General features: G+C 39.5%; 1 protein-coding gene and 1 non-coding gene across 4 annotated transcripts in view; one reads left to right on the top strand and one right to left on the bottom strand.

Annotated features, from left to right (window-relative positions):
* The window catches only part of TBCE (tubulin folding cofactor E), a 70,085-nt gene extending 45,883 nt beyond the window's left edge, over positions 1-24,202 (bottom strand). For all 3 annotated transcript variants that reach the window (XM_075995479.1, XM_075995480.1, XM_075995482.1), the window contains exons 1-2: positions 24,104-24,202; positions 13,935-14,065 (exon numbers count right to left, since the gene is read on the bottom strand). In XM_075995479.1, the coding sequence (XP_075851594.1) occupies positions 13,935-14,065; positions 24,104-24,117 (145 nt within the window). In that variant the 5' untranslated portion in view covers positions 24,118-24,202. The remainder of the gene's footprint in view (positions 1-13,934; positions 14,066-24,103) is intronic.
* Positions 4,132-4,238, top strand: LOC142862546 (U6 spliceosomal RNA). The gene has a single exon (XR_012913620.1). It is a non-coding gene; the product is annotated as a U6 spliceosomal RNA (small nuclear RNA).
* Positions 24,203-25,514: the final 1,312 nt, after the last annotated feature.

The raw sequence follows: 25,514 nt of genomic DNA, 5'->3' as shown, positions 1-25,514 counted from the left end.
CCTTTACAATACTACTCTCAAAGAAGGTACCTTCTCAGAGTCTCCAAATACAGACAACTCATAGCTAAACCAAAGTCAAAATTTCAATACTCCAATAGCCTGAATCATGTTATTTCAAGGTTAGTCTTAAAAACCTAGGGCTCTGTGAAATTATGAAGCAGGATTTTTTCAGCACCACCCTAGGCATCTCCAGCTAGGAATGCTCCAATGAGTCTCTTGCTTTTATAATCTATTAATATAACTTGAGAATGTTCTAAAATATCTGCAATAGCTTAAAATTAACAACAACAAAAAAACCACTTCAGGGACAAAGAACACTGGGTACTAGAAGATCAAAAGCCATTAACAACAACAAAAAAAAGTAGGGAGAAAGCCAGGCACAGTGACACATGCCTGTAGTCCCAGATACTCGAAGGCTGAGGCAGGAGGATCGCTTGAGTCCAGGAGTTCAAGCTTATAGTGAGCTGTGATCATGCCACTGCATTCTAGGATGGACAACAGAGTGGGACCTTGTGTTTAAAAAAAAAAGAGGGGTTGGCCGGGCATGGTGGCTCACGCCTATAATACTTACTCTGGGAGACTGAGGCAGGAGGATTGTTTGAGCTCAGGAGTGCAAAACCACCCTGAGCAAGAGATCCCATCTCTACTAAAAAAATAGAAAGAAATTAGCAGGACAACTAAAAATATATAGAAAAAATTAGCCAGGCACGGTGGCGCATGCCTGTAGTCCCAGCTACTCGGGAGGCTGAGGCAAGAGGATCGCTTCAGCCCAAGAGTTTGAGGTTGCTCTGAGCTAGGCTGATGTTACAGCACTCTAGCCTAGGCAACAGAGTAAGACTCTGTCTAAAAAAAAAAAAAAAAAAAAAGAGGGGGGAGTATAAGATGCATTAGAAGAGAATAATTAAGAAAATAGTAGTGAAATATAAAATGTAGCTCTGAGCTTCCTTATCTGCAAGAAAAATAAGATGCAATTCTCTTGATCACTGACAGAAATATATCAATTCATTAAAAGGAAAACATTTTTTGCTCATGCTTGTAATCCTAGCACTCTGGGAGGCTGAGGTGGGAGGACTGCTTGAGCTCAGGAATTCCAGACCAGCCTGAGCAAGAGTGAGACCCTGTCTACACTAAAAACAGAAAAATTGGCTAGGCCTGGTGGCCCACACCTGTAGTCCCAGCTACTTGGGAGGCAAGAGGATTGCTTGAGCCCATGAGTTTGAGGCTGCAGTAAGCTACGATGATGTCACTGCACTCTTCCCAGTGTGACAAAGCGAGACTGTCTCAAAAAGAAAAACATTTTTCCTTTTCCCTAAGAAACAATAATCTGTCGTAGGAGTCCTTGTATATGACACATGGAATAAGACAATAAAGGACACATCATACTGCATAACACCAATAAAAGTGAGATATTGACTGGTATTTCGCTATTGGCTATTTCTTAGCTCACATCTCAGCAGGACCTCAGGATAGAAAGCTTTAGTTTTGTAGAGGGCCCCGATGATTTTATTCAGCTTTCTAGTGATCTCACTTTTCATTGGAACATCGGCATATCCTAAAGATTAAAAACCACTCTCAAAGTGTGGGCATCACAATCAGCTAGGAAGCACGTGAAAGATGAGGTGTCCTGGACCCTAACTCCGGGCATCGAACCTAGGAATTTATATTCCTAACAAGCACCCTAGGCATACCGCATCAGACTTCACTTCCCAGATAGGATGTCTCGGCTAATTCCAACCACAATGAAATGACAGCAGTTTCCAAGTGAAGTCACTTATAACAAACTCAAGAACAGGTGTTTTCTATTGCTGATCTAGATCCAAGGCACTGGGTGATAAGGATGATGGCTTAATCTGACAATTAAAGGCCACATATTCTGGCCCTGAGGCTTACATTATAGATTTCTATATCTATTATACCAATTTTCTGACAGATAATAATGAAGGATCTAACAAAAACCATTATATTACGATGATTTCCTACACATGGAAATAAAGTGTCTTGAAAAAGGAGTTCTTTTTTATTTTTCATTTTCTTTTTATTTTTTTATTTTGTTTTTTGAGACAGTCTCGCTCTGTTACCCAGGCTACATCATCATAGCTCACTGCAACCTCAAACTCCTGACCTCAAGCAACCCTCCTGCCTCAGCCTCCCAAGTGGCTGGGACAACAGGAGCATGCCACTACTCCTAGTTAATTTTTCTATTTTTAGTAGAGATGGCATCTCCCTCTTGCTCAATCCTATAGCACCATCTCCCAACTCTGGGTCTTTACATGAATGTCTCCTGACCGACCACTGTCCCTGCTTCTCTTCACCTGGCTACCAAGGTGCTCTCTTGCTCAAGCTGGTCTCGAACTCCTGGCCTCAAGTAATCCTCCTGCCTCAGCCTCCCAGAGTGCTGGTGTACTTTTCTTTAATTCAATATAATAATAACAGCAAAGACAATAATAATCTCTAACACTTAAAATGTTCTTTTCAGGCAGAGTTCTAAGTGCTTTATACACATTAATTCACTGAATCCTCATAACCCTTTTGACATAAAGGACCACTCACTTTGGCACAACTGTGGGCTACAGAAACACCACTAACTTGAAGAAGCAGAAATTCTCTCTCAGTATTAGTGGTCTCCAAGTGGAGGTTTTTCCAGGTTCTTGGTAATCATCAGGAGAAAAGAATTTCAGGACACACCACATAAACTAAGCATGCGACAGTTTTTTTAATGAAAGCGAAAGTATGCTCTCAAGAGAGCACCTGCAGGCTCAGAAAGAGCAGCTGCACTGGGAGGAAGTGGTTTTTGATCTTTTGAAGTCTTACTAATTGAGGGGAAGAATATTCAAGGTTAAGGGATTGAAGAAATTGGGTAATAATTCCTAGAATTGTGTTGCCTCCCACTTTCTTCCTTTATTTTTTGAGACAGAGTCTCCCTCACTTTGTCACCTGGGCTAGAGGAGTGCTGTGGCATCAACCTCACCCACAGTGGCCTCAAACTCCTGGGCTCAAGCGAACCTCCTGCCTCAGCCTCCTGAGTAGCTGGGACTACAGGCACACACACACAACCATGCCCAGCTAATTTCTGTTTTTAGTAGAGATGGGGTCTCATCCTTACTCAGGCTGGTCTCAAACTCCTGAGATCAAGAGATTCTCCCACCTCAGCCTCCCAGAGTGCTAGGATTACAGGTGTTAGCCTCCACACCTGGCCCATTTTCATACTTTATATGGTATGTTTCAAGGGCTAACAAATTTTAAAACCACAATGTAAATGATATTATAATTAGCCAAAGTTCATGTAAGGTGGCAGAGACAGCTGACAAGCAGGTGCTGCCTGTGGTTATCAGTCCCCCTAGTTAGCGTATGCCTGAAGGTTATTTAACTCCAACACGTGCACCCAATCCTCAAGCCTTTGCATCTGGTCTCAGCCCTATCTCCTTCTCTTCTATTCTAACATCAGGAAGCAACCCCATATCTGTTCAAAGTCTCAAACAAGTATACACCTGAACACCAATTTTTTTTTGCATCTATAAAGTATACAAGAGTTGACCCTGGACTTAGAACATTTTAGAATACAAATTAATTAGAAATTACCAAATGCCTATAATAAAATCTGCTACAAATTTTAAACAAGACTGCATTCTAGTAATAAGTTAAGCTAACACACACATCATGAAATAATTAAATGAAATAAATTACCTACTTAATTGTACTATTTACAATTTTTCAAAATATCATCATTTGTCTGTCAAAGACAAGGACTTTGCTTTGACATAATCTTTAGATGTTCCTCTAGACAACAGTCAGTCAATAAGTTTAGGTGTTTCCTTCACCTACTTCTAGGATATGAAAACATATGTCATCGCCATATTTAAATATAGACACACACACATACACACACCCCCATCTATTTGCTCTGGTACAGAATAAAGACATGATTCATCTGAAAGCTGTATCACACTGCTAAAAGAACAGCACTGCTATACATACTTTATGTAGGGATTTGCTACCAAATCATTTATGTCACCTCTAATTTCCTAGGTAGTATTATTTCAATACAGGCTATAAGAATAAAGAACATTAAAAACTCTGGAACAGCAGCAGCAACAAAATAAAAACAATAAACTACAATAAATGTTATTTTTGGTGCTCGCTTCGGCACCACATATACTAAAATTGGAGAGATACAGAGAAGATTAGCATGGTCCCTGTGCAAGGATGACACGCAAATTTGTGAAGCATTCCATATTTTTTTTAAAAATGTTATTTTTGAAAATATCTTCAGCATTATACCTCAGCTCATAATGTCAAAAGCCTATAGTAGGTAAATAAATACTACAAAAGTCTTAAAATGATAAACATTTCACTTTGAGAAAAATAGTGTAACAGGAAATGGTAGGATAAAAATCAAATAGATTTTCTATACATGTGCTACTGAAATTCATATCCAAAATTAATCAAGAAAAAAGTTAGTGCAGCAGCTACACATCTGATAAAGGGCTGATAACTAGAATCTATTTAGAACTCAGGAAAATCAACAAGAAAAAATCAAACAACCCTATCAAAAAATGGGCAAAGGACATGAACAGAAACTTTTCAAAAGAAGACAGAATAATGGCCAACAAACATATAAAAAAATGTTCAACATCTCTAATCATCAGGGAAATGCAAATCAAAACCACAATGAGATATCACTTAACTCCAGTGAGAATGGCCTTTATCAAAAAGTCCCCAAACAACAAATGCTGGCATGGATGCGGAGAGAGAGGAACACTTTTACACTGCTGGTGGGACTGCAAACTAGTTCAACCTCTGTGGAAAGCAATATGGAGATACCTCAAAGCGATACAAGTAGATCTACCATTTGATCCAGCAATTCCACTACTGGGCATGTACCCAAAAGACCAAAAGTCACTTTATGAGGCCAGGCGCGGTGGCTCACGCCTGTAATCCTAACACTCTGGGAGGCCGAGGCCGGTGGATTGCTCAAGGTCAGGAGTTTGAAACCAGCCTGAGCAAGAGCGAGACCCCGTCTCTACTATAAATAGAAAGAAATTAATTGGCCAACTAATATATATACAAAAAATTAGCCGGGCATGGTGGCACATGCCTGTAGTCTCAGCTACTCGGGAGGCTGAGGCAGGAGGATTGCTTGAGCCCAGGAGTTTGAGGTTGCTGTGAGCTAGGCTGACGCCACGGCACTCACTCTAGCCTGGGCAACAAAGCAAGACTCTGTCTCAAAAAAAAAGTCACTTTATGAAAAAGACACATGCACTCAAATACTTATAGCAGCACAATTCACAATTGCAAAGCTGTGGAAACAACCCAAGTGTCCATAAATTCATGAGTGGATTAATAAAATGTGGTATATGTATACTATGGAATACTATTCAGCTTTAAGAAAAATGGTGATATAGCACCTCTTATATATTCCTGGATACAGCTGGAACCCATTCTACTAAGTGAAGTATCTCAAGAATGGAAAAACCAGCACCACATGTACTCACCAGCAAATTGGTATTAACGGATCAACATCTAAGTGGACATATAGGAGTAACATTTATGGGTGGGGGGAAGGAAGGGATGGGTATATACAACCACAACGAGTAAGATATGCAATGTTTGGAGGATGGACACACTTGAAGCTCTTACTTGTGGGGTGAGGGGGGCATGGGCAATATATGTAACCTTAACACTTGTACCCCCATAATACGCTAAAATTAAAAAAAAGTTAGTGCAACATTTTGATGGAATAAATAGCAGATTAAAAGATCTAAAATTTGAAAGGACCATGTAACTACCCATTTTAAAGAATGTACACACTCCACTTTGGGACTAGTCCTCAAGGACTAAACCAAGAGGAGAAGGTTAATTAAGATAAAGTCTTTCAACAATCTGGGCTTACTGATTTAAATGAACTTTGTTGGTTGGTGGGGGTGGCTCATGCCTGTAATCATAGCACTCTGGGAAGCCGAAACGAGAGGATCGTTTGAGGTCAGGCATTTGAGACCAGCCTGAGCAAGAGCAAGACCCAGCTCTACTAAAAATAGAAAAAATTAGCCGGGCCTGGTGGCACACGCCTGTAGTCCCAGATACTCAAGAAGCTAAGGCAGGAGGATCACTTGAGCCCAGGAGTTTGAGCTTGCAGAGAGCTGTGATGACGCCACTGCACTCTAGCTGGGGCAACACAGCAAGACTCTGTCTCAAATAAATAAACTGTTAACCAACTTGACAATATAAATCACAATTTAAGTTTAAAATGTACATAATGGTTTATAATAAAATGATTTATTTTTTAGAGATGTGCAGTGAAGTACATCTGCTATGTGGACAATTTAAAATGCTTAAGCAGACCAGGCGCGGTGGCTCACACCTGTAATCCTAGCACTCTGGGAGGCCAAGGCGGGAGGATTGCTTAAAGTCAGGCGTTCAAAACCAGCCTCAGGGTAGGAAAAAAAAAAAAAAACCAGCCTCAGCAAGAGCGGCACCCCATCTCTACTATAAATAGAAAGAAATTAATTGGCCAACTAATATATATAGAAAAAATTAGCTGGGCATGGTGGAACATGCCTTTAGTCCCAGCTACTCAGGAGCCTGAGGCAGAAGGATCGCTTGAGCCCAGGAGTTTGAGGTTGCTGTGAGCTAGGCTGATACCACAGCACTCACTCTAGCCTGGGCAACAAAGTGAGACTCTGTCTCAAAAAAAAAAAAAAAAATGCTTAAGCAAAAGAGGATACAAATATGGCAAAATGTTAATTGTTAAATTCACAAGACAAGTATATATGGTGTTCATTATACTATTCTCTACTTTTCTATAAAAAAATACACATACCCTCCTTAAATCTATTCTACATCCAGATATACCTCTGTCCACTAAAAAGGCTTAGAAACAAGGAGCAACCCAGCAGCAGTGAGCACACCTAGAGCCTAGACCAGGCGTCCTCAAACTACGGCCCACGGGCCACATGCAGGTGTTTTTGCCCGTTTGTTTTTTTACTTCAAAATAAGATATGTGCAGTGTGCATAGGAATTTGTTCATGTTTTTTTTAAACTACAGTCCAGCTCTCCAACGGTCTGAGGGACAGTGAACTGGCCCCCTGTTTAAAAAGTTTGAGGACCCCTGGCCTAGACTGTGGCCTCCAAATGGTATGTGCCATTAAAAAGATTTTCTTAAAAAAAGGGCAAGAAAGAAATGTAAGATGAACCTTACATGTGTGATAGCTTCCTTATCTCATCAGAAAAGCTTTTTCAGTTTCTAGAAGCTGTACACATCCCTTGGCTCATGACCCGCTTCCATCTTCAAAGGCAATGGTGGCCAGTTGAAACATTCTCACTTCACTTCACTCTGACACTGACTCTTCTGCCTCGTGCTTCTGCTCTTGGTTCCTGTGATTACATTGAGCCCACCTGGATAATCCAGGATACTCTCCTCAGCTGATTATCAACTTTAATTCCACCTGCAACCTTAATTTCCCCTTTGCCACGTAACGTAACCTAATCATAGGTTCTAGGGGCATCTTTGGGGGATCATTATTCTGCCCACCACAGCATACCATCTTTACTTCAATCTAAACAGTTTTAAGATATAACACTTTTTTGAATCTGTGCGTGATGCTATTATAAGAAATTGTAACTCCGACCACAAGAAACCATTTGCAAAACATTAGGACAGTTACATTTCTTAAGTAATTTTTAAAAAATGTTTATTTACAACAATATGCACCAGTAACTGGCCTAAGTGCCATAAACACCTTAACTCATTTAGTTGCCATAACAGCCCTACAGCAACATCCAATGAAGTAATCCCAGGAGTAATTACTAAATCTGTGTTCAATTTCTCTGCATCTTTGTACCAATTTCACCAGCTGATCTCTAAAAGAAATCCAAACTAGCATCAATTGAGCTAAAGTAATGGAGAGAATGCTCCATGCAATGAGATAATTAAGAAGGCGTAAGTAGCTCCTTCTTTGCAGAATTACAATTTTTATAAAGGAAAAAAAGCATTTGCCTGATAAAACACGCATAGGGAAAGTAACACACCCACAGGCAATTTAATAAAAGAAAACTAAAGAAAAAAAAATAAAGGAAAACTAAAATAATACATACCATTTCATATTTGCTAAGCTACTATTAAACAGCTTCCATCTATATTACTGTACTGTTGATATACCACTCTGCCTTCGGGAATTGGAACTTATTCCCGGAGGTGATGTGAGCACTGGGTTTTGGCAGATAGCCCTCAACTGTCTGCTGTCTTACGGAATTGTCCACTAAAGAAAGCACCTTCCCAAGGGCACTCTCCTTTCTTAGAGCAACCAACAGATCATCACAAAAGTAAAAGATCCAGCCCATCATCTCAACTAGGAAAGACTCAGAAGGGGCATCTCACCTTCAGAGCACCCCAAGGGGACAGCTGAAACCTTTGCTGAGACTGCATCACAAGCCCAACTTCTCCCTCTGTCCAATCCTACTTGCTTCCCTTGCCTTCCATGAGTATTGATCCCAGAGTACATCCTAATAATTTTCTGAATGTAAATCTCTACATCAGACTGCTTTCCCAGAGAACTCAGGTATTAGAAATTTCCAAGTATTGGACACTGATCCAATACTTGCAGATAGCAATGTGACAATATATATCAAGAACCTGAGAAAATTTACATTCTTGAGAAACAACAGAACAGAAAGCGCACAGGTTTCGAAGCACAGATTCAAATCTCGGCTCTGCTATATGAAAGATTTGAGACTTGGTCTCTTCATCTATAAACATGAGACTAGAAACATATAGAGTTGTTGCTGTAACATTCAGTTGAGAACATTCATGAGAATACCCGGTACACAGTAATTACTCTTTAAATGTTACTTTCTCTTCCCAATTACAAATAATCTCAGTCGAGGGGTGGGGTACCTCTCCATATTAAATATCTGTTTAAGAACTACCACAGTAAATATTAACCTCCATGAAGGCAGAGTCCACATCTATCTAGTTCAATGGTTCTCATCAAACCTTAGTGTACAATAGAATCCCCTGGAGGGCTTTTTAAGACACAAACTGCTTTTGGGTGATGTGATATGCAAAAAAAAAAAAAAAAAAAAAAAAAAACACAGAGGAAAAAAACACAAATTGCTGTTGTACCTGGCATAAGAATAGACACAGACTGACAGAACAAATTATAGAGCCCAGAAATAAATCCACACATCTATAGTGAACTTATCTTTGACAAAGTTGCCAAGAAATATTGCAGAGAAAAGAAAGTCCCTTCAATAAATGGTGCTGGGAAAACTGGATATCCATATGCAGAAGAATGAAACTAGAATGAAACATTATTTCTCACCATATAAAAAAATCAAGGCCGGGCGCGGTGGCTCACGCCTGTAATCCTAGCACTTTGGGAGGCCGAGGCGGGCGGATTGCTCAAGGTCAGGAGTTCGAAACCAGCCTGAGCGAGACCCCGTCTCTACCAAAAATAGAAATAAATTAATTGACCAACTAAAAATATATACATACAAAAAAATTAGCCGGGCATGGTGGCGCATGCCTGTAGTCCCAGCTACTCGGGAGGCTGAGGCAGTAGGATCGCTGAGCCCCAGAGATTGAGGTTGCTGTGAGCCAGGCTGACGCCACGGCACTCACTCTAGCCTGGGCAACAAAGTGAGACTCTGTCTCAAAAAAAAAAAAAAAAAATCAAGTCAAAATGGATTAAAGACTTAAATCTAAGATATGAAACTACTAAAAGAAAACATTGGGGAAATGCTTCAGGACATTTGTCTGGGCAATGACTTCTTGAGTAATACCCCAAAGCACAGGCAACCAAAGCAAAATTAGACAAATGGAATCGTGTCAAGCTAAAAAGCTTCTGCAGAGCAAAGGAAACAATCAACAAAGTGAAAAGATAACCCACAGAATGGAAGAAAATATTTGCAAACTATCCACCTGACAAAGGATTAATAGAGTATATAAGAAGCTCCAACAACATAGGGGGAAAAATCAAATAATCAAATTAAAAATGGGCAAAAGATCTGGAATAGACATTTCTCAAAAGAAGATACACAAATGGTCAACAGGTGTATGAAAAAATGCTCAACATCATTAGTCACCAGAGAAATGCAAATCAATGAGATTATCTCACCCCAGTTAAAACGTTTTTTATCAAAAAGACAGGCAATAACGAATACTGGCGAGGATGTGGAACCCTTGGCACACTGCTGGTAGGAAGGTAAATTAGAGCAACCACCATGGAGAACAGTATGGATGTTCCTCAAAAAACTAAAAAGAGAACTGCTGTATGACCCAGCAATCCCATTGCTAGCTAGATATATATCCAAAGGAGGGGAATTCAGTATATGGAAAAGATACTTGTACTCCCATGTTTACTGCAGTACTATTCACAATAGCTAATAATTAGAATCAACCTAAGTGTCCATCAATGGATGAATGGATAAAGAATTGGGGTACATATACACAATGGAATATGATACAGCCATAAAAATGGATGAAATCCTGCCATTTGCAACAACACAGATGGAATTGGAGAAACTTAAGTAAAATAAGGCAAGCACAGAGAGACAAATCTCCCATGTTCTCACTCATATGTCAGAGCTAAATATTAAAAACAATTATCTCATGGAGATAGGGAGGAGAATGATGATTAGCAGAGGCTGGCAAGGGTAGTGGGGAGGGAAGGATAAAGTGGAGATGGCTAATGGGTGCAAAAATATAGTTGAATAGAATGAATAATATTCGATAGCACAACAAAGTGACTAATCAACATAAGTTAGGAAAAGTACCTGAAAGAGTGCAAATGAAATGTTCCTAACACAAAGAAATGATAAATGCCTGAGGTGATTACCCTGATTTGATAAATCACATTATATGCCTATATCAAAAAAATCACGTGTCCTATAAATATATAACTATTACATACCCATAATAAATAAAAAGTAAAAAATGTTTTTTTTTTTTTTTTTTTTTTTTTTTTTTGAGACAGAGTCTCGCTTTGCTGCCCAGGCTAGAGTGAGTGCCGTGGCGTCAGCCTAGCTCACAGCAACCTCAAACTCCTGGGCTCGAGTGATCCTTCTGCCTCAGCCTCCCGGGTAGCTGGGACTACAGGCATGCGCCACCATGCCCAGCTAATTTTTTATATATATATCAGTTGGCCAATTAATTTCTTTCTATTTATAGTAGAGACGGGGTCTCGCTCTTGCTCAGGCTGGTTTTGAACTCCTGACCTTGAGCAATCCGCCCGCCTCGGCCTCCCAAGAGCTAGGATTACAGGCGTGAGCCACAGCGCCCGGCCTAAAAAATGTTTTTAAAACCCACAAATTGCTGGACACCACCCCCAGAATTTCTGATTCAGTAGATCTAGGGTGAAGCCCAAGAATTTTCATTTCTTTTTTTTTTTTTTTTTTGAGACAGGGTCTCACTCTGTTGCCCAGGCTAGAGTGCCATGGCATCAACCTAGCCCACAGCAACCTCAAACTCCTGGGCTTAAGCGATCCTTCTGCCTCACTCTCCCAAGTAGGTGGGACTACAGGCACGCGCCACCATGCCCAGCTAATTTTTTCTATATATTTTTAGTTGGCCAATTAATTTATTTCTATTTTTAGTAGAGATGGGGTCTCACTCTTGCTGAGGCTGGTTTCGAACTCCTGACCTTGAGCAATCCGCCAGCCTCAGACTCCCAGAGTGCTAGGATTACAGGCCTGAGCCACCACACCTGGCCAAGAATTTGCATTTCTAACAAGTAACCAGATGATATATCAAGAACTACACTTTGAGAACCTCTGGTCTAAGTTTATAACTGAGCCCCCCTGTACATCTTCAGGCCAGTTCCTGATATATAAAAGATGTTCAAATGTTTGTTGATTGATTAAAACATATGAATAAGTCTACCTCACTGTTACTTACAAAAATAAAAAACCAGATATTAATGTTAAAAAATGGGGAATGATTAAACAAACTGAGGAAAAAGAAAGAGGTTCCCTACCAGGGAAAGAAGACATCTAAGAGTTAATAAAAAAGCAAAAGCAATGGCTTAAGATAAACCCATAAAATAAAAACAACAGCAACAAAAAAAACCCCAAACCCACAAGACCCTGAGGGCACCTGTAAATCAAGTCCTTATACTGGTTGAGACTACTTGTAACCACTTTTGCTGTCCTATAGTACCCTTTAGCACATTTTACTATTAAAATCCCCACCGAGAGGAAAATACCATTAACATAACATGGGTCACATAAAGACACATGGTGGATATATTGCACATTTAATAGGTTTAGCCTGTGTACATACAATGATGTCGGAGAAGACTCCACATCATTTGCTAAAAAGAATTTTAAGGCGCCACAACAGGCAGACAGTACAGCTTTTACTCCCCAGAGAAATCCTGTGCTGTCGCTAATATAATAAACTCATTTAACTTGGAAAGCTGGACTTGTCCCAATCATTCTTTTTTTTTTATTATTTTTTATTTTTTATTTTTATTTTTTTTTTTCCAATCATTCTTTGGTCTCTTGACATCATCTCAGTTTGGAGGGCAGTTAGTTTTTCTATACCATCCTGGGATTTTTCCCAAAGCAACTATATACTATACTAAATGCAACCATTAAGAAATACAAGTTAAATAATGCTGTAGAAACATAGATCAGTATATACCAAATAAGTGAAAAAAGGTAACAAAAAATTGGATGTATATCAATTTACCCTGTATTAAATACATATATGCAGGGAATATTATACACCAAAATAGAAGTACAGAGGCTGTCACTAAGATTGTGTTTATTTTAACTAGTTACATAAAAGAGGATATGACTTCTCAGCAGGACAGTTATTATGTAAAAAAGCATTTCTGAGAACAATATCATAAAAACCACAAATAGATATTTTTTCTTAGAGATTATCATGTAAATCCAAAATAAATTTTAAAACATATTCATATTTTAAAAATAAATAAACATGGCCAGGTGCGGTGGCTCATGCCTGTAATCCTAGCACTCTGGGAGACCAAGGCGAGCCAATTGCTCGAGGTCAGGAGTTCGAAACCAGTCTGAGCAAGAGCAAGACCCCGTCTCTACTATAAATAGAAATAAATTAATTGGCCAACTAATATATATAGAAAAAATTAGCCAGGCATGGTGGCACATGCCTGTAGTCCCAGCTACTAGGGAGGCTGAGGCAGGAGGATTGCTTGAGCCCAGGAGTTTGAGGTTGCTGTGAGCTAGGCTGATGCCATGGCACTCACTCTAGCCTGGGGAACAAAGCAAGACTGTGTCTCAAAAATAAATAAATACATACATACATACATACATATATGCAGGAAATAATCAGAAAAAAAATTTTGAAAAAATTAGTTTTTGAATTGAGGATTATGAGAATTCAAAAACTTTTGGTTGCTTAAAGTTTCATCAGAAAAAAAAAATCGTGTTTTTTTTTTTTTGAGACAGAGTCTCACTCTGTTGCCCTGGCTAGAGTGCAGTGGTGTGATCATAGCTCAACACAACCTTGCACTCTTGAACTTAAGCGATCCTCTTGCATCAGCCTCTTGAGTAGCTGGGACTATAGGCATTCGCCTCCATGCCTGGCCTGCCTTGCTTTTTGTAGTACAGATGCTGTTCTTATTAAGGCTGGGCTTGAACACCTGACCTCAAATGACTCTCTCACCTTGGCCTTTGAGAGTGCTAGGATTACAGGCATGAGCTACGGAGCCAGACCCATCAGAAAACATTTTAAGGTTGATTTTATATATGATAGAAACACTAAATAATTAAATAGGACATAACTAAACAAAATCATTGATACCACAGGACATTGTCACCCAAATAAAACAATTGCATACAGGATATATCTATAGATTAGTTGCTAATTTCCTCAAAATTGGTGTTATAAAGGACTATTGAGAAACCTACACAGAAACAGTAGCAAATACACAAACACACACACAATCACAACGTACCTGCCACAGGAGGGACGATTCCAGAAAAACGCACAGTTGCATATTCTCCATTAACTTCAACTCTTCGACCAATGACATCTGATGCCAAAGTGTCATTCGTTATAATATAGCCAGAATCCAAAATATGAGATCTAGGAAGAAAAATACAACATTGACAAGAACTTAATAAAATTCTTTTGAAGGATTCCTTTGTAAACTACATGTAGATATTCACTAGGCTAATGCTTCTGACCAATTCAGTCTTCATGTTTTGGTGAAGAGAAGAACTTCAAATGTTTATATGTCATACTTTCATAATTTGATTTTACTCTGCTAACTATAATTTGATAATCTAATATTTTTAAAATCTGGTTTGACTCCAGTTAGTTCTCATTACATGACTTGTCTATTCTGTCTTTTAATGAAAGGGGTGGGAAGGAAGGGGAACAGAAGGGAGGGGGAGAAAAGTGACAGAGAAAAAAAAAAGAAACTGGCAACATGCGCATCATTCTCCCCTCAGGAAGGGAGAAAAAAAGACCCACAGATACAGGAGGCAACATATATAATGAACAATAAATAAAACATTTAACTGTAATGAAAACACAGAACACTAAAATTAAAGAGAAGGTCTTCAAAGGAGCCCAAGAGAAAAGTCTCATCTATACTTCTCTGTAGAATATGATGCCTACAGAATATGATGACGGATGTGGGTGTATAGTTCAAAAGACACGTCTGCACCAGAAATATGTATTTAGGAGTCATCAGCACATAGTTTATAACTGATACCATACCTGTATGACTCCTGCCTCAGGAATGATAACTAGATCCAACTTCACAGGAAGGCAGAGGACTGAGGGATGTGTTCAATGACATGTTTGGGTCATTATCCAGACAGTGGGAAACTCCATGGGACAAACAAGTTGGTTTGTTCAACAAATGAAATACAAGGAGTGGCTGAGCACAGTGGCTCACACTTGTAATCCTAGTACTTTGGGAGGCTGAAGTGGAAGGATCGCTTAAGGCTGAGAGTTCAAGACCAGCCTGGGCAAAATAGTGACAACTCTGTACAAAAAAATAAATGAATGAATAAGAAAAATTAGCTGGGCATGGTGGTGTGCGCCTGTAATCCTGGATACTTAGGAGAATCACTGGAGCCCAGGAGTTGGAGGCTGCAGTGAGCTATGATCACGCACTCTAGCTGAGTGACAGAGCAAGACCCTGTCTCTAAAAAAACAACAAAAAAAGGGTTAAGATAATAAATTTTACGCTATTGTGTACTTTAATATGATTTAAAAAGTAGTTTGCAATTTAATTCCCAATATTTTAGGCTTTATAGAGTTTGATTTATTTGCTTAGCTTTAATTGGGACTCTGAATCTTATGAATATGGTGTATCTACTCCATTTTTCAAAATATACTTTCCTGGCTGGGCACAGTAGCTCACACCTGTAATCCTAGCACTTTTGGGGAGATCAAAGCAGGAGGATTGCTTGAGCTCAGGAGTTTGAGACCAGCCTGAGCAAGACCGAGATCCCATCTCTATTAAAAATAGAAATATTAGTCGGGCATCGTGGCGTGCGCCTATAGTCCCCGCTATTAAATACTTGGGAGGCTGAGGCAGGAGGATTGCTTCAGCCCAGGAGTTTGAGGTTGCAGTGAGCTAAGATGATGCCACTGCACTCTACAAAGGGCACCAGAGCGAGATTCTGTCTCAAAACATACACACACAGCCACTTTCCTAATGCCCAAGATAGCAATTTGATTACATTCGACATTTTATTCTTTGGGAAGAATCTCAAAACTAGCAGTTTCCTATCCCACAATATTTCAATCTCTTCCACTTCACTTATTGCTCCCTCCTGGATGATTTCAAACCAAAGGAATCTTTCTTTCTTTTTTTTTTTTTTTTTTTTGAGACAGAGTCTCACTCTCGTGCCCGGGCTAGAATGCCATAGCATCAAGCTAGCTCACAGCAACCTCAAATTCCTGGGCTCAAGCAATCCTACTGCCTCAGCCTCCCAAGTAGCTGGGGCTACACACATGCACCACCAAGCCCAGCTAGTTTTTTCCATATATTTTTAGTTGGTCAATTAATCTCTTTCTATTTTTAGTAGAGACAGGGTCTCGCTCTTGCTCAGGCTGGTTTCAAACTCCTGACCTTGAGAGATCTGTCCGCCTCGGCCTCCCTGAGTGCTAGGATTAAGGTGTGAGCCTCCGTGCCCAGCCTTTCCTCTCATTTTGTTTCTTTCAAGAAACTTACATGGTAAAAAATAAAAGTCCAATCTTCTCCCTAAAAAAGAATGAGCCTTCCAGCAGATTTTAAGATAGCTGAAATCTCCATCATAATTCTATTTTATTTTTGTGCCACTTTTATATAATCTGTATTAGGAGAGCAATGAACTTATTCTCCTTATCAAATTTTCTGTAGCATAATCACAGATCTCTTCCATTTCTTATTCCTTTTATTCTCGCATGTGTTGTCCAACCTAATGCCACTATTCATAACACCAAACAAGTATATAGCTTCCTGACATACACTATTCATCTCAAATCTTGCAGTCATGCACTGCATGTTTCAGTCAATGATGGACAGCATAAACAATGGTCCCAATAAGATTATAATGAAGCTGAAAAATTCCTATCATCCTGGCCTTTAACAAAAAAGTTTAAAATGTAAAAAAAGAAAATTTAAGTTTAAAAACAGAAGAAAGCTTATAGCAGAGGCTGCAAATTAAAAAGATACTTTTGGCCAGGCGTGGTGGGTCACGCCTGTAATCCTAGCTCTCTGGGAGGCCGAGGCAGGCGGATTGCTCGAGGTCAGGAGTTCGAGGCTAACGCCACGGGGCACTCACTCTAGCCTAGGCAACAAAGTGAGACTCTTGTCTCAAAAAAAAAAAGATACTTTTGCAGAGCTGTGTTTAAGCTATTATCACAAGTCGAAAAGGTTTTTGACTCTTTACTCAAAGAGTTAAAAATTAAGTTTATAAAGTAAAAAACTTATAGAAAACTAACGTTAATTTAGTATTGATGAAAGAAAAGTATTTTTAATAAATGTAGTATAGCCTAAGTGTACAATGTTTATAAAGTCCACAGCAGTGTAGTAATGTCCTAGGCCTTAACATTCACTCACCACTCACTGACTCACCCAGTGTAACGTCCAGTTCTGCAAGCTCCATACATGGGAAGTGCCCTATGCAATCTTTCATACTGTAATTTTACTGTACCTTTTCTATTTAAATACAAAAACACTTGCCATTGTGTTACTGCTGCCTACAGTATTCAGTACATTAACATGCTGTACAGGTTTGTAGCCTAGGAGCAATAGGCTCTACCATATAGTAGCGGTCCCCAACCTTTTTGGCACCAGGGATCATTTTCATGGAAGACAATTTTTCCCACAGACCACTTAAGGGGGGAAGGTTTTGGGATGATTCAAGCACATTACATTTATTGTGTACTTTATTTCTATTGTTGTTACATTGTAATATATAATTTAATAATTACACAACTCACTATAGGTTGGGGACTCCTGCCATATTAGCTTAGGCATGTAGGAAGCTATACCATCTAGGTTTGTGTAAGTAACTCTACGGTGTTCACACAAGCATGAAATTACTTAACATTTTGTTTCTCAGAATATATCCCTATAGTTAAGCAATGCATGACTACATTAGATTACTCTGAGCAAAGACATATATTTCCGTTCCAATAATGAGCCTATCTCAGCAAATTTTAATGATAGTCACAGTGTTACATATATCTTCCTAGAATGGACATTTGAAACCACAAGTTCAGTTACTATGCTTTTGTCACAATATCTCTTCCTGAAATCTTTTGGGAATTCCTTCCACTACTTCTACTTTAGTTATCCCACTTTCTTCTCAACAGCATGCGATTCCAATAGTTTCATGAGTAATTTTCTCTATAAAATTTTAGTATCTATTTTTCTCAATCATGTTTTCTTGGTTCCTTTAAAACTTCTTTTCCCAATTCCTATGAGAGGCAGAATATTTTAGAATAGAGCTGATCATTACCTGGGAAGACAAGAAAGGAACCTGAGTATTATATGTGCCTATTAGGAATAAAAGATGAAAGGGAATAAATCTCAGTGGTGAAGTAATAACCTCAAAAATTCAGTCTGGAAGGCAACCAAAATTAATATACCTGACATCAACGTATTTAAGAAAACACAGATGGCTCTCCCAAATAGTACAGAGAGCACAATAATGGACAGTCCAAGTAGGTGTTTCTCACAAACCCAAAGGTTGCATCTAGAAAGCCTGGATAAAGAAATATAGTACAAAGCCAGGTGTGGTGGCTCACACCTGTAATCCTAGTACTTTGGGAGGCAAAGGCAGGAGGATCACTTGAGGCTAGGATTTTAAGACCAGCCTAATCAACATAACTGTCTCTACAAAAGAAAAAAACAAAAAATTAGCCAGCCATGGTGGCATGCACCTATAGTCCCAGCTGCTCAGGAGGATTGCTTGGGCCCAGGTGCTGAAGGCTTCAGTGAGCTATGATGGTGCTTTTGTACTCTAGCCTGGGCAAAAGAGTGAGACTCTGTCTCAAAAGAAAATAAAAAAAAGAAACATAGTGCAAGAAGTAATGAGACGTGGGTTCAGAGGCAACTAATGAGCAGAATGGGACCTCATTCTTATCAGAAAGTTAGAGCACAAGGCTAATCACCTACACACAGCCCAAGCAAGGTGTTTTGTGTTTTTTTTTACCTTAGATCCAGGAGCCTTCACAGTACTATCTAACTGAAGATTTTCACTAACTTTTTATTGAAATTTAGCATTTTCCTAAATTGTGAACATAGGCCAAAAAAATGACACATGGATCAGCAGTACTTGTGACTCTTATCATTAGAAGTCACAAATATTTTTATATCACATTACAGCTGTTACAGATACCTCAAAATATACTTTACATCCATCACTACTTAAAAATTACAATATTTATTAGAACTGCCACTAGGTTGTATCATTTAATGTTAATAAACATCCAGTTCAGCTTTTTGGAGGGGAGAAAAAATGCATTATTTTTATCACTATTTCACATAACTAGTTTCCTTTAAAATCTTACATATTTTATTTTCCATAAAGTCTATGAAGGTATTTACCAGCTTCATCAGACTACTAAAGGTAAAGAATCAATTAAGAAAGCTGGAAGACATGAGAGGAATTCAGTGGTTGAGTTCCCAGAGCCAACAACAAAGTAAATTATTGAAACAAAGTTACATAGCACTTTATAGTGTCATTTCCTTTCTCAATTGTAAAATATTAGTTGAAAATTTTAATAATTTCTTAGTAACTTTTTTAAAGGGGGTGATCACTATGTTGCCCAGGCTGGAATGCAGTGGCTATTCATAGGCATAATCATGGCACACTATAACCCTGAACTCCTGGGCTCCAGTGAGCCTCCTGCCTCAGCCTCCCAAGTAGCTGGAACTACAGGTATGCACCACCATGCCTGGCTTCAGTTGTTATGTTTTGGTTGGGTTTTTGGGGGTTTGTGTTGCGTTTTTTTTTATAGCGACAAGGGTCTTGCTCTGTCACCTAAGCTGGAATGCAGTGGCACAATCACAGCTCACTTCAACTATTATTATTATTTCAAAATATTAAAGGGGATCAAATGTTTTTGGTTACATAGATTGTTTTTCTAATGCTTGAGTCACAGCTATAAGTGTGCCCATCATGCAAATAGTGTTCACTGTACCCGTTATGTAGGCTTTTGCCCCCACCCTCAACTCCTCCACCCCTACTGGATTGCTGATTTTTACTTCCCTCTGTGCACGTGTGTTCACTGGTTAGTTACAATTTAATAGTGAATATATGTGGTGTTTTTCTATTTTCAAGATACTTCACTTAGGAGAATGGTCTCTAGTTCCATCTAAATTGTTGCAAAAGACATTAATTCATCCTTTTTTACAGCTGAATAGTACTCCATGGTATACATATACCACATTTTGTTAATTCAGTCACGAATTAGTGGGCATTTGGGTTGATTCCACATCTTTGCAATTGTGAATTGTGCTGCAATAAACATTCGTGCATTCATGCAGAGGTGTCTTTTTTTTTGTTTTTTTTGAGACAAAGTCTTGTCTGTTGCCCAGGCTAGAGTGCCATGGTGTCAGCCTAGCTCACGGCAACCTCAAACTCCTGGGTTCAAGGGTTCCTCCTGCCTCAGCCTCCCGAGTAGTTGGGACTACAGGCACATGCCACCACACCCAGCTAATTTTTTTCTATTTTCAGTAGAGATGGGGTCTCACTCTTGGTCATGCTGGTCTTGAACTCGTGACCTCAACCGATCCTCCCACTTCAGCCTTCCAGAATGCTAGGATTACAGGTGTGAGCTACCACGCTCAGCATCAGGTATCTTTTTCAACTGTACTGTTATTTTTTAAGAGTGGAGGAAACTCTTGAATATTTTTTTTTTTTTTTTGGAGACAGTGTCTCACTCTGTTGCCCAGGCTAGAGTGAGGTGGTATCATCTTAGTTTACTACAACCTCAAACCCTGAGCTCAAGTGATCCTCCTGCCTCACCCTCCTAAGTAGTTGAGCAGTTATTTATTTATCTATTTTTTGTAGAGACAGGGTCTCACTATGTTGCTCAGGCTGCCTCAAACTTCGGGCCTCAAGCAATCCTCCCACCTCAACCTCTCAAAGTGTTAGGATTACAGGGGCGAGCCACCGTGCCCCGCAAGATTCTATATTTAGATAATGAGAAAATATTCCATAAATGCAAATAAATACAAGTTCAGAATAATAGTAGTTAACATGGGGAAGTTTAGTCACGGTAAGCCTAATGCTCACAATAGATACAGATTCCAATACCAGGTTATCATATTTCCTACCTTTAGCCACCAAGAGATACAAAAAGTTGTTTGATGCAAAACAGACAAGGTAAAAACATTTGCATTTTGTAAATATTAGAAAAAAGACTTTTCAATATGGATTCTATATTTCTAAATTTATTTTCCTAAATCATTCCCTGATGTTTGTTCAAAATGTACCAAAAGCCAGGCATGGTGGCTCATGCCTATAATTCCAGCACTTTGGAAGGCCAAGGTGGGAGGAGCTCTTGAGTCCAGGAGGTGGCAACCAGCCTGGGCAACACAGTGAGATCCTGTCTCTTAAAAAAAAAAAAAAAAAAAAAAAAAAGAATTTTGTTGTTTAATTGTACCCAAGTAATTGCTATCAGGTCTGAAGTATCATTGATTCATTGATGCCATTCATGACAACTATCAAAGAAAAATCAACATCAATGAGAAACACACTTAACTGAGATTTAGGCGCTCTAGGTAGTAATCCTGGTTCAGGCACTAACAAGTCATGAGTCTTTATGTACCTTAACCTTTCTGTCATGGTAAAGAACCTAATGAAATAAAAGTCATGCTCTTGCAACTAATTTACAATCTATTTTGGAAAGATAACAGAAAAAAAAAAATTAAGACCTACAATTAGGAATGCAAGGATCAAGTTCAGTGAAGGAGAACCATGTGGGTTAAGAGCAAGCAAAGGCTTTACATGGAAACCATGCTCTGGTTAACTACCATGAGCAAGCACCTTAAAAATAAGAGAGTAAGAGACTAGCTTTCCAGGTAGGGAAATCTAAGAGGGTTTCACTGATTGGAAGTTCATGTTGGGAGACTAAATGAAGAATGCAGAATTCCTTCAAACATTTGAAAGAAAAATTACCACCCAGAAAAAAACACTTTCCAAGTATTTAGCCTAATTTTAGACAAATATGTCTGCTGTCTTTATTTTATTTTTAATTGTGGTAAAATACATATAACAAAATTTATCTTAATCATTGTGCACAATTTAGTTGCACTAAGTACATTCACATAGCTGTGCAACCAATCTCCAGACTTTTTGTCTGCAAAACTGAAATTCTATGTCTATTAAACAACTCCCCATTTCCACTCCCCCCTCTTCCCCAAAGGGTGGGGGGAACCTTTTGTTTCTATGACTTTGACTACTCTAGATACCTCATTAAGTGGAATCATACAGTACTATATGTTAATCACTGGTTTATTTCACTTAGCATAATGTCCTGTTTTTTTTATATACTTCATGCCAAAGGAAAAAAAGAAAGAAAACCACCAAAAAAACAGTAACAACTACTACTTTTATTGTTGAACATTCACATCTTTTTTGTTTTGTTGGTTTTAGTAGAGATGGGGTCTCCGATATGTTGCCCAGGTTAATCTTGAACTCCTGGGCTCAAGTGATCCTCCCACTTCAGCCTCCCAAAGTGCTGGGATTACAGGTGTGATCTCTCATCTTATAAAAGTAATTAAATACTGAGGTGATCTAGGAAACATGTTTAAAATCAGTACCTTAATGATGAAAACAATATTGTCTACAGGGCTACATTATGATTAGGTTCAATTAAGTATGCACAGTAAAATTAAAAATTAAAAGTTAACCACTATAAGAACAGAAATTTACAGAGTAAATCTCTTCCAAACAAGTAGAAGGGGGAAAGTAAAACAAGAAAATAAAACAAAAAACTCAATCCAAAAAAAGGCAAGAAAGGAGAAAAAAGTATAGGAAATACAAAGTGTAACATGGTACAAAAAGCCCAAATTCATTCATTTAACAATTATATTATGGAGTAGCTATTAAAAGCCAGGTGCTGTTTAGGGCAATAGGGATACAGCAGTAAACAAAAATAGAAAAATACCTCCCTTATATCCTAGCAGGGAAGAACATACTAAACCAGATAAATGACTAAATCACATGGCATGTCATATGATGATTTAAGCACAAAGACAATGAGTGCAACAGATATGCTAAGGATGTGGATTGTTAGAGAAGGCCTCACAGAGAAGGTAACAGTCCCAAAATTATGAGGGAGGCAAAGTACTGAACCATGTGGATTTATGAGGGAAGACCATTCCAGGCAATGAACAGCAAGTGCAAATATCCTGGGGCTAGGATGTGTTGGAGGAGACCATTCAGTAAAGCAAACAGGAAACTAGTAAGAGATTCGAGATTGAAGCAGGACCAGGTCATATAAGACCTGGGAGGCCACTCTAAATAAAGACTCTGGCTTTTACTCTGAGTGAAATGTGTAGTCCTTGGAGGGTTTTTTGAGAGAAAAGAGATCAATTTTGTTTTTTAAGGAAGATCACTCTAGATGCCATGATTTGAACATGCTGAAAAACTAGTTAGATGGCTGTAGCAGCAATCCAGGTGAGAAAGGACTATAACATGGACAAGTGAAGGTGATGAAAAGTGCTTTCAAGTTTGGTTAGATTTTGAAGGTGGAGTCCACAGGATTTGCTGATAGATTAAATGAGTCAAGGATAAGGTTTTGATCTGAACAAATATCTCAGCAGTACCAATGAATGTAAATACAATAAACAATAAACCAGCCAGTCAAAATGCAGACTGTTGGCTTAGGTTAAAAAAAAAAAAAAAATCCCCAGCGATATGCTGTTTACAACAGCACATAAAATACAAACATACAGAAAAGTTAAAACTAAAAAGATGAAAGAATTTATGAAGCAAATATCAAAAGACAACAGCCGTGGCTATATTAACGTCAGACAAAAGAGAGGTCCTCTCTCTTCATCTCTCTCTCTTCTTTCCCTAACAGTTTGGCATTTGTTAACCTTCTCTTCCCGATGGGACTAATTCTTAAGGGACAGGGCTGTCACACTCTCATTTAGATCCTCCCACAAATTATTACAGAACAGTCCCCAGGTAGTGGCAAGCACCATGTAAAAGTTACTTTAAAAGTTCTCCATCTATTTAACGTTATTTGTCCTTCATCATAAATGTTAATTGATTTGGAAGAACGGGGCTCTTGCTCTAAGATAGATGCCAACTCTTTGGTCGCCTGTACCAATTACGCCCCTTCCAAAGTGACATGCCAATTTTCTGTGAGAAGCTTAAAAAACAAAGGGATCACGTTCCGCTACTCCAAAATAAGGCTTTCCAGGAAGCGCAGGGCGGTGCTGCCAAGCCGGCCGGCCCTCCTCCGGGGCACACACGCACTGCACTCCCTTCAGTCCCCAAGTCTAGGTTCGATTAAAGCGGCAGGGAGCAGGCAACGCCCGGCTCTGGCAACCTGGGAAGATTCCAGGAAAGGAATAAAAGACCGAGAGCACTGCAGGGTGGAGCACTGGCCAGGAACGCTCGACTCCCTCAGCTCCCCAGGACCCTACAAGCTCACCTGCCCTCGGACATCTCAGCAGGTCTGAACAAGGGCCTCTTCAGCAAGTGTACAGTCCACCTGCAAAGCTCCCGGCTCTGGCCGGAAGTACTATAGGGAAATAGGAAGTCCCGCCTCCTCGGGAGTGAGCGACGGCCACTGGCGCGCCGACGTCATTATCTGCGACAGTATTGGTGGAGAGAGATTTGGTCAGCCCACCCAAACCCACCCAACACCCGCTCTTGTGCTGCCCAAGTGATTTCCTAGCGCTGAGACCTGGAATGACGGAGCAGCCCAGTGAACACGCGTGTGTTCCAGCTTACTAGCTGTGACGGAAGCAGTTACAAGTCCTGTAGAGATTCAGTCCCATGTTTGTTGAGAGTCTACCACATAGGAAGCTTGTGGTGGTCACAGAGAAGAATATAATGTTTGTCAACGGAAAATAGCCCAAACTGTAAAATAATTTAAAGAGGTGGTGTATTCTGAGGCGAATAGGTGCTCCCATGGCTCAGAGAGCCACACCCAAGAAGCTTTGAGCAAGGTGGTTGGGTTACAGTTTGGCTTTATACATTTCAGGGAGGCAGGCATTCCATGTAAAGAAATCAATACATGGAAGGTGTACATTGGTTTGGCCAAAAAAAGCGGGACGTTTAGAAGTGGGGCATTACAGGTTAAAGGTGGGTTTAAATATTCTTTGATTTTTTATTGGTTAAAGAGACGAAGTTTTGTCTAAAGGCTTGAAATGTTTTAAGTCTGTTAATCAGAGACAAGCCACTGGATGTATTTTCAGACTCAAGTGATCTGTTAAGTAAACTGATGGCCTGCAGGTGTGGTTTAAGCTTTGCTTTGTATAGCCTTAGGCCTGTTAATGAGTTACAGAGGATGTCTCCCAGAAGGGAAGGGGGAATGACCAAGCTTGTCTGATCTCCGTTTTCATGGCCAGCAACTCAGCTTTAGGGTATTCCTGGGGTCCCTTTGGCTAAGAGAAGTCAATTCATTCAGCTGAGGAGGTTTCAGATTTTATTTTAGTTCACATGTTGATGCCTCCAAAACTGAAAAAAAAAAAAAAAATTAGCTAAAGCATAAGGCAGAATGAAAGTAAATACTATAATAGAAAAAGCAACTACCTAGATAAGCTATGCATCAGTTTTCTCATGTGTTAAAAACTAATAACTGGCCGGGCGTGCGGTGGCTCCCGCCTGTAATCCTAGCACTCTGGGAGGCCAAGGCGGGCGGATTGCTCAAGGTCAGGAGTTCGAAAGCAGCCTGAGCAAGGGCGAGACCCGTCCCTACTATAAATAGAAAGAAATTGATTGGCCAACTAATATATATAGAAAAAAATTAGCCGGGCATGGTGGCGCATGCCTGTAGTCCCAACTACTCAGGAGGCTGAGGCAGAAGGATTGCTTGAGCCCAGGAGTTTGAGGTTGCT

The sequence above is a fragment of the Microcebus murinus genome, chromosome 19 (genome assembly GCF_040939455.1).
Source record: "Microcebus murinus isolate Inina chromosome 19, M.murinus_Inina_mat1.0, whole genome shotgun sequence".
Taxonomy (NCBI): Eukaryota; Metazoa; Chordata; class Mammalia; order Primates; family Cheirogaleidae; genus Microcebus; species Microcebus murinus.
This window is presented reverse-complemented; position numbering and strand designations above follow the sequence as displayed.